Source organism: Bubalus kerabau, chromosome 13, assembly GCF_029407905.1.
Source record: "Bubalus kerabau isolate K-KA32 ecotype Philippines breed swamp buffalo chromosome 13, PCC_UOA_SB_1v2, whole genome shotgun sequence".
NCBI classification, from domain to species: Eukaryota; Metazoa; Chordata; class Mammalia; order Artiodactyla; family Bovidae; genus Bubalus; species Bubalus kerabau.
The window spans coordinates 1076395-1086588 of NC_073636.1; the positions used below are offsets into that span (position 1 = coordinate 1076395).

Here is a 10194-nt window from a genome sequence, read left to right on the forward strand (position 1 = left end):
GCCATACAGCCATCTCATCCTCTGTTGTCCCCTTCTCCTCCGGCCCACAATCCCTCCCAGCATCATCGTCTTTTCCAATGAATCAACTCTTTGCATGAGGTGGCCAAAGTACTGGAGTTTCAGCTTTAGCATCATTCCTTCCAAAGAAATCCCAGGGCTGATCTCCTTCAGAATGGACTGGTTGGATCTCCTTGCAGTCCAAAGGACTCTCAAGAGTCTTCTCCAACACTACAATTCAAAAGCATCAATTCTTCGGCGCTCAGCCTTCTTCACAGTCCAACTATCACATCCATACATGACCACAGGAAAAACCATAGCCTTGACTAGACGAACCTTTGTTGGCAAAGTAATGCCTCTGCTTTTGCATATGCTATCTAGGTTGGTCATAACTTTCCTTCCAAGGAGTAAGCGTCTTTTAATTTCATGGCTGCAGTCACCATTTGTAGTGATTTTGGAGCCCAGAAAAATAAAGTCTGACACTGTTTCCACTGTTTCCCCATCTATTTCCCATGAAGTGATGGGACCGAATGCCATGATCTTCGTTTTCTGAATGTTGAGCTTTAAGCCAACTTTTTCACTCTCCACTTCTATTTTAATCAAGAGGCTTTTGAGTTCTTCTCCACTTTCTGCCATAAGGTTGGTGTCATCTGCATATCTGAGGTTATTGATATTTCTCCTGGCAATCTTGATTCCAGCTTGTGTTTCTTCCAGTCCAGCATTTCTCATGATGTACTCTGCATATAAGTTGAATAAACAAGGTACTCTCCTTCAAATTAAAATGCTACCTTATTCCTACTTTGTAATGTCTTTGTATCATAAATAGTAGTGAAATTTTCTATTCTGATACACAGGTTAGATTATTTACAATCAATTATCCACAGTGAGTTTCTTTTAAAACTGCAGCAAGACCAAGATTTGTTTCAAAATAAGAGCATTAAAGAACCAAACAAAAAAGGTGATCGTGAGCTGAGAAGTGATATGTTTAATGAATAAAGCTATTTCATGTGAAGAAATTAGGGAGACCTACAGAAGAGAGAAGAGATTTGTGGAATATAATTGCAGGTAATAACTTCAGCAAGAATGGTCAGAATGGCCTTAACTATGTAATATAAAATTTAAATTCTGGACCTACATTGATGCTGGAGAATTATCAAAAACATTATTTAGCTTTAGGGATCTCATTATGAACCTTCCAATTCTCATAATTAAAATAGTAAAAATGATCATCAGAAAGTTCTTACAGAGATCAACATTTACAAATTGTCATCAGCTTTTTCTTTGACATGAGGCAAGAAAAATAATTATTAGGTGAATCCAGATGTTCAATTTTAAGGTATTGTAGGGAGCCAGTAAACATTATGCTCTGTTATGACATAGCAAAAATCAAATGGACACTCTGTGCAAAGATGCATGCATGCATACCAAGTTGCTTCACTCATGTTGTACTATTTATGACCCCTAGAGCCCACCAGGCTCCTCTATTCATGGGATTCTCCAGGCAAGAATACTGGAGTAGGTTGCCATGCCTTCCACCAGGGGATCTTCCTGACTCAAGGATTGAACTAGCGTCTCTTATGTCTTCTGCATTGGCAGGCGTGTTCTTTACAACTACCACAATCTGGGAAACCCATTTTCAAAGATGTTTGATGTCAAATTGCTGAGTTATTCATAAACACATGAAGGATTTGATTTTTAATTATTATTCTAATCAAAATTATTCTGATGCTGATAATTCATTTTGAATTTAAAAGTCAAAAAATAACAGAATTCTTGATTAGAAGAAATCTGTTAGGCGGGGCGGGGGCAAGAGTGGCCTCTTTGCCTCATTTGTGCCCTAGCGCCGCCCGGACACCGTGCTGGCCGCCGACACCATGAAGATCTGGACTTCGGAGCACGTCTTTGACCATCCATGGGAAACCGTTACAACAGCTGCAATGCAGAAATACCCAAATCCTATGAATCCAAGTGTGGTTGGAGTTGATGTACTGGACAGACACATAGATCCCTCTGGAAAGTTGCACAGCCATAGACTTCTCAGCACAGAGTGGGGACTGCCTTCCATTGTGAAGTCTATTATTGGTGCGGCAAGAACCAAAACATATGTGCAAGAACATTCTGTAGTGGATCCTGTAGAGAAAACAATGGAACTTAAATCTACAAATATTTCATTTACAAATATGGTTTCGGTAGATGAGAGACTTATATACAAACCACATCCTCAAGACCCAGAAAAAACTATTTTGACTCAAGAAGCCATAATTACTGTGAAAGGAGTCAGTCTCGGCAGTTACCTTGAAGGGCTGATGGCAAGTACGATATCATCAAATGCTAATAAAGGCCGAGAAGCAATGGAGTGGGTAATACATAAATTAAATGCTGAACTTGAGGAACTGACAGCTTCAGCAAGAGGAAGCATACGGACACCCATGGCAGCAGCAGCATTTGTGGAGAAATGATAATGGAGGTTGATAGATGGCACCCAGTTCCCCAGGTCTCTACAAGCTGGCAGTATATTTATTTGTTATTTAAAAAATACAACTCTATTTTAGGTAGAATTTTTTTTTTTTAAATAAGCTGAAGAAAAGCTATGTGACTTGATCAAACAGAGGTGCAGGGTTTCTAAATAAAAGGGATCAGCTGAAATTAGTATTGTCTGAAATGACTGATTTTGAGGATTCCAGTATTTATGCAAAATTTTAAGCTTTTTGAAAAGTATGCTTGGAAATTGGTATTGGCTGATGAAACCTCCTTAAGGTAGAATTTTAAAGCTTTTCATGCACTGGAACTCTACCTGGCTTTGGACCAACCCCAGAACCAAGCAGAGCCCTTTCTGCATACGCAAGACTGCCCTGCTGCGGTAAACTTGGAGAGCTTCCATGAGGGAACTCACTGTTAAAGGAGAAACTATCATTTTAAAAAGACAAATTGTATGAAATAATTTGCTATAAACCACCATTAAAAATCACAATGCTTTAATTTCATACTCAGCATTTTTTGGAGTAAAAATTATCACAAAAGTAATAAATGACTCCAACAAAAGTACATTTTATTGTGTTATAAAGAGTACTGTACTGATTTGCCAAAGTTTTGTAACTTAGTAAAGATATTACCTTCCTTGGATTTGTACTTTATGATTTAGTATGCTGTATCGTGGGCTGGTTATGTTAACTGAAGAAATAAAGTCATTACCAGAGTTTTGCAGCACTCTAAACTTAAAACAGAAGAACAGCTGCTCACATCTTTTAGCATTTCACATTTGCCTAACTTATAAATTGCCATGTGTCAAAATCACGGTTCTGTAATTGCTAAAGCATGATATGTCAGGTTATTTGAATATAATTACTTTGTGAAGTAATTATGACCACAAAACATCTTTGTTACATGAAGAGCTGTACATCATTTGAAATTACTCAAATGATGTCTTGATCTGAAGCATAAATCCCAGGGACTTAATGTTTTTAATAACACTGTGTCACTGCGGGGGATGGGGGTGGTGGAGAAGAAAAAAATAATAGGGTGAAAAAAAAAGGCATTGGCCTAAAGCACCCTGTGAACTGTTTTGCAGCTTTTATTTATAGGAAATCCTTGCTTTGGATGAACAGTCCAATATGTGTATTTTGTAGCAGGCAATTAATTATCAACCACTAAGTAAGAATATCTATGATCCTTGGAATTGTTGCATACAGAGTACTGTTATTAAAAGATGATGAGCTCTTGCATTTATTTCCCAGTACTTAATGCTATAAACTTCTAGTCAGTTTTCCTACAAAAGAAACCAGTTAATATAGGTACATAAACCACAAAAATCATATACCAATTTAAAAATTAGTGTTTTTCTACTTAAAATACTGTTTAGCTTGAGGCTTCTTAGGCCATTTGTAAAAGCACATTAAAGCCAATAAGGTTTTTTTATTTTTATAACATTTTTTACAATTAGAATAGCATTTCAACTAAACAAAACATTGCTGAATATTGATATTTAATAATTACCTTGTATAATTTCTGAAAATTATACTTGTTCTGGAAAGTGTCAGAATAGCCTAATGATAAAAAGATTTCTAAACAAAATGTTATCCTGACTTTTTTATTCTAATCTATAAATTTTCATTTTCCAGTGTAGTTACTTTTAGTAAAGTAGCTGGTAGTTAATGGCTTTTACCTGTTAAGCATTTGAGAGGACTGGAATACTGGTTTTCATGGGTTAGAATTAAGGCTCTAAGACTGTGTAGCATATTTTTTAATATTAAAGGTGGATCTTATATGAATTAAGAAAAAACTTCCTGTTAATAAAAACTTCCTTTTAACTAAAAAAAAAAAAAAAAGAAGAAATCTGTTAAATTTTTACTTCTTGCCTTGCATCATATTCCCTCCTCTCTACTGATTATCTTCAGTTCAGTTCAGTCACTGAGTTGTGCCCAACTCTTTGCAACCCCATGAACAGCAGCAGGCCAGGCCTCCCTGTCCATCATCAACTCCTGGAGTTCACCCAAACTCAAGTTCATTGAGTTGGTGATGCCATCAAACCATCTTATCCTCAGTTTTCCTCTTCTCCTCCTGCCCTGAATCTTTCCCAGCATCAGGGTCTTTTCAACTGAGTCAGCTCTTTGAGTGAGGTGGCCAAAGTATTGGAGTTTTAGCTTTAACATCAGTCCTTCCAATGAACACCCAGGACTGATCTCCTTTAGTATGGACTGGTTGGATCTCCTTGCAGTCCAAGAGACTCTCAAGAGTCTTCCCCAACACCACAGTTCAAAAGCATCAATTCTTTTGTGCTCAGCTTTCCTTATATTCCAACTCTGACATCCATACATGACTACTGGAAAACCCATAGCTTTGACTAGAGGATCTTTGTTGGCAAAGTAATGTCTCTACATTTTAATATGCTGTCTAAATTGGCCATAACTTTTCTTCCAAGGAGTAAGCATCTTTTAATTTCATGACTGCAGTCACCATCTGCAGTGATTTTGGAGCCCCCAAAAAATACAGTCAGCCACTGTTTCCCCATCTATTTGCCATGAAGTGATGGGACTGGATGCCATGATCTTAGTTATCTGAATGTTGAGCTTTAAGCCAACATTTTCACTCTCCTCTTTCACTTTCATCAAGAGGCTCTTTAGTTCTTCTTCACTTTGTGCCATAAGGGTGGTGTCATCTGCTTATCTGAGGTTATTGATATTTCTCCCAGCAATCTTGATTCCAGCTTGTGTTCCTCCAGCCCAGCGTCTCTGCATATAAGTTAAATAAGCAGGGTGACAATATACAGCCTTGATGTACTCCTTTTCCTATTTGGAACCAGTCTGTTGTTCCATGTCCAGTTCTAACTGTTGCTTCCTGACCTACATACAGGTTCCTCAAGAGGCAGGTCAGTTGGTCTGATATTCCCATCTCTTTCTGAATTTTCCACAGTTTATTGTGATCTACACAGTCAAAGGCTTCAGCATAGTCAATAAAGCAGAAATAGATGTTTGTGCTTTTTTTTTTTTTTTTTTCTGGAAATCTTTCGCTTTTTTGAAGATCCAGTGGATGTTGGCAGTTTGATCTCTGGTTCCTTTTCCTTTTCTAAAACCAGCTTGAACATCTGTAAGTTCACAATTCATGTATTGTTGAAGCCTGGTTTGGAGAATTTTGAGCATTCCTTGGGTAGCATGTGAGATGAGTGCAATTGTGTGGTAGTTTAACCATTCTTTGGCATTGCCTTTCTTCAGGGTTGGAATGAAAACTGTCCTTTTCCAGTCCCGTGGGTACAGCTGAGTCTTCCAAATTTGCTGGCATATTGAGTGTGGCACTTTCACAGCATCATCTTTCAAGATTTGAAATAGCTCAACTGGAATTCCATCACCTCCACTAGCTTTGTTTGTAGTGATGGCTTCCTAAGGCCCACTTGACTTCACATTCCAGCATGTCTGGCTCTAGGTGAGTGATCACACCATTGTGATCATCTGGGTCATGCAGATATTTTTGGTACAGTACTTCGTTTTATTCTTGCCACCTCTTCTTAATATCTTCTGTTTCTGTTAGGTCCATACCATTTCTGTCCTTTATTGAGCCCATCTTTGCATGAAATATTCCCTTGGTATCTCTAATTTTCTTGAATAAATCTCTAGTCTTTCCCACTCTATTATTTTCCTATATTTCTTTGCATTGATCACTGAAGAAGGCTTTCTTATCTCTCCTTCCTATTCTTTGGAGCTCTGCATTCAAATGGGCATATCTTTCCTTTTCTCCTTTGTGTTTCACTTCTTTTCTTTTCCCAGCTATTTGTAAGGCCTCCTTAGACAGCCATTTTGCTTTTTTGCATTTTTCTTGGCCAGAACCGGCCAGATAATCATTTTTTATTATCTTGACCTTCTTCTATTCAAGCTGGCTTCTAACTTATAAGTTTTTCACAAGCTTTTCAGTAGTCCCTTGAAATGCTCTTCTCACTGATGTGTTAAGGATGATTCTATCTCATCATTTGGGTCTCAGTTTAGAAGTAACTTCTCAGAAAATCTTCCTTGTCCACCTAACCAAAGTTGTCTGGTCACATAGGAACCATTCCACTATAGTTTCTGACAATCAGTTAACACTTCATGACTTTATTTTCATATCAATGTATTGTCTCCTGCACTAGAATGTAAACCCCAAGGTAAAAGAGAAGCATCACCTTATTCATGGCTGTGTACCCTGATCTTAAAGAGTATCTGACACTTCTAACAAAGTAAGCAAATATTCTTCAGTAAATAAATGGACCTCATAGTTTTCAAAAATAGCTGAGGATAATTAACATGAAATATGTACTGTATACACATGTTTTTGTGTATACAAATAAATACTGGCTTAAATATTGTCCTTACTTCAAATACTATGACTGATATTGTAATTATTTCTATCATTTATACTATGTATTTTTTAAATTAAGTAAACTATAACAGAATGCTAATTTAGTCTAAGACATTAGATTTCCCTTATGGTAGGTGAGGGAGGCAGTTTAAAAGGGATCAGTACCTCTCTAGTGACAGACAAAGCAAAATCTGGAGGAAAAGAAATGCCGTTTGGATTTTCAAATTCAACTCTATGGTGTAACATCAAGAAAAAAATTTCCCACAGTTAAAGAAAAATTTAGGTCTCTATAGAGTTACCTTTTTCTCATAATGGGCATAACTACAGAAACTAGATTCTAAAGTATGTTGACTCCCAGTGTGAGTGATTCTTATTCTGCCTTTTTAAAGGAGAAATAACAGCAGCAGAGAATTTTGGCAGTGCTGTAGTCCTTTCTAAATAGTAAACTACTAAGTAAAGTACTAATTTGAGATTGTACTTGCCTCCAAACGTTTCCAGAAAAGACACTTGGAAACATGAAATCAGATAATTCCAACTCTTATACACACACACACACACACACCCCTACTTTTTGGCATTAATTTGTATTAAGAAAAAGCAAGTTACTTTTAGACTTATATTCATTCAACAATATTTGTTAAGCACAGTATGAAGCAATAAACACAATATCTGACCTTACAGGGATTACAAATTTGTTGGAGGGAAAAGAGAAAATAAAAGCCAAGAAATAATTGGTAAAGTTTAGTTTCTGACATTGATACTAAAGATATAATCAGATGAAGAGTTTAAGAGTTACCTAGAAGAAAATCATCAGGGAAAATGTTTAAGGAGATGACAGTTCATTTGAAAGAAGAAGAAAAAAAATAGAGCCAAAGAAGAAGAACTCTGGGAAAGAGAATTTCAGGAGTGGGCAGAGTAAGAAAAGCAAAAGCCACAAGCTATAAAAGGCTTGAATTATTCAAAAGGCAGGAGAAAAATGTAGAGAGAGAAAGAGAAAGTGGGCAGAGCCTTGTGAGAAAAGGAATGGAGCACAAACTGCACTGGAGAGGTGGGGAGTAACAGGGTTACAGAGTCTTAGCCTGATTTTCATGATTAAATGATGCCAGTGACTACTGTATCCTCAGCAGATCGGAATGAATGGGAGGGTAAAAGCGCATTGTCCTTGTAAGAAAGAATTGCTCTTAGCATGTAAGCTAATGACCACACAAGGTTCCTTGTTTCACCCACAGTTTCTTCGTGGCATTTTTCACCTCCATGTTTCTCAAAGTGTAAATCAGGGGATTTAACATGGGAGCAATGATGGTAAAGGGCACAGCCATCACCTTGTCTATGGGGTAGGTGGCCACAGGCCTCGCCTAAAAGAAAATACAAGGCACAAAGAACATGAAGACCACCATGAGGTGGGAGCCACAGGTGGAGACGCTGCCCTTCGGAGCTGCAGGACTTCAGGGAGCAGAGAATGACCACATAGGAAGTAATGATGATGAGGAAGATGGCCACACATATCACCCCACTGTTGAGGATGACTAAGAGGCCCAGGGTGTGGGTGTCCATGCAGGCCAGTTTCAGCAACGAAAACAAATCACATATAAAATGATTAATAATGTTAAGGCCACAGAAGGGAATTTGATACATGAATAGAAGCTGTACTGTTGCATGGGTAAATGCCGCTAACCATGACCCTCTCAGCAGCACATCCAAGGCCTCATGATGGTCATGTAGTGAAGGGGCTTACAGATGACCACGTAGCGGTCATAGGCCATCACAGTGAGAAGAATGATCCCCACTCTACCAAAGAAGTGGTCCATGAAGAGCTGGGCCATGCAGCCTTTGAGGGAGATGGCAGTGCTCTCAGAGAGGGAGTCCACAATCAACTTGGGGGCAATGATGGAAGAGTAGGTAACATCCGTGAGGGAGGACATAAGGAAAAAATGCACGGGTGATCTCAGACTCTTGACTTGTGACCACAGTTACCACAATGAGGAGGTTTCCCAAAATGGTGGACACAGACATGACTAGAAACACAGCAGAGAGTATTTTCTGCAGCTCTGGATTCTTTGCAATGCCTAAAAGAATGAATTCTGTCACATTGTTGGGATTCCCCATTTAGTATGGGCTGATGTAAACTTATCTCTCTGAGCTGGAAAATCTACAAAAGAATATTGTTCTAAATTAATAATTATTACTAATTTGGGATTTTTATTTTTTGGACTCTCTCTCACACCCTCTTGACTTACCTTTTCCTTCAGCCATCAGTGCAGCAACTTGCTGCAAACAATCGTATCCTGATAACACCTTGATCTTTATCATTCCCCATACAACACCTTTCACCAGTGTATCTCTTGCCTTTCTGACACTTGCTGCTTAAGACACTTAGAAGACCCTGCTTCATCACCCTAGGACGTCAACCATTTGATGATATGGAGAATTAACATACAGTTTGGAAATCCTAGATCACCAATCAATAGGAGCCAGTGGATAAATGGTAACCAGACTAGCACAACTAAGATTCAGTTTTGCTCCTCCCCTGTTTCACTCTCCCCCATTCACTGCCTTCATTTTCTTTTCCAGAATGAACTACCTACACACAAGTCCTCTCAGCTGCTGCCTTTTAGGAACCTCAAGCTAGGAAGCTGACCTTAATGTGTCACTGGACATACCTAGTAACTTCAGAACATTTTTTTTCAGCTCTTTTGCTTCATATTCTTGTTGGTCGCTAGAATATTCTAGTTGAAGAGTCAGTAAAGCAGGTAGGTCACAACCCAAGCCCTCTCCACTTATTAAGAACTATACTCTTTTCATCTGCATTTCTTCCTATCAAATTGGATTATTATTGCACTGTGACTACTCAATAAATCTCTCTTGTGTATCAGGCACTAGACTATCCCACAAAGCATTTTCTTCATTTTAGAGATAAGATACTAAGGCAAAAATGGGTGAAAAAAATGACAGCAAGTTCCCAAAGATAATAAACACTGAAGCAAAGTACAAGTCCAGGTTTTCCTGAATCAAAATCAATACCAACAACAATCTATATTGCTCATTTTAGTATAATGCTGAGTACTCAATATGAAAGAGATATTGAAAATTCAATAATTTCTATACTATGACAATGCAGAGAGGCAAATTTATGCTTCCTGTGCTTATCTTATTCAATAATTCTACAATAAAATTCAATGATTAATTCAATGATGAGACTACAATGAAGAATATGTTTTTATTATAAATATAATCCCGAAACCATGATTTATAACCTTTAACTAACCTCTGAAGATTCTAGTTTCCAAAAATGCTGATTAAAGAATACAAAAGCTTAAATCTCTTTCTTTGCTTCAGGAAGACCCAGATTCAACTTGGTCAGCCTCATCCCAGCAG

At 37.9% G+C, this 10194-nt stretch overlaps 1 protein-coding gene and 1 pseudogene across 1 annotated transcript; one reads left to right on the forward strand and one right to left on the reverse strand.

Moving 5' to 3' along the window:
• Nucleotides 1-1797: 1797 nt before the first annotated feature.
• LOC129625260 (PRELI domain containing protein 3B) lies at nucleotides 1798-3512 on the forward strand. Its single transcript, XM_055543362.1, has one exon. It carries the CDS (start codon nucleotides 1872-1874, stop codon nucleotides 2454-2456), a length of 585 nt encoding a protein of 194 aa, XP_055399337.1. The 5' UTR covers nucleotides 1798-1871; the 3' UTR covers nucleotides 2457-3512.
• A 4500-nt stretch (nucleotides 3513-8012) lies between these two features.
• Nucleotides 8013-8925, reverse strand: LOC129626182 (olfactory receptor 4C6-like; annotated as a pseudogene).
• Between the last annotated feature and the right edge of the window lie 1269 nt (nucleotides 8926-10194).

Bases quoted from the DNA above. Each gene is read 5' to 3' on its own strand.
- LOC129625260 (XM_055543362.1), top strand. From the start codon at position 1,872: ATGAAGATCTGGACTTCGGAGCACGTCTTTGACCATCCATGGGAAACC.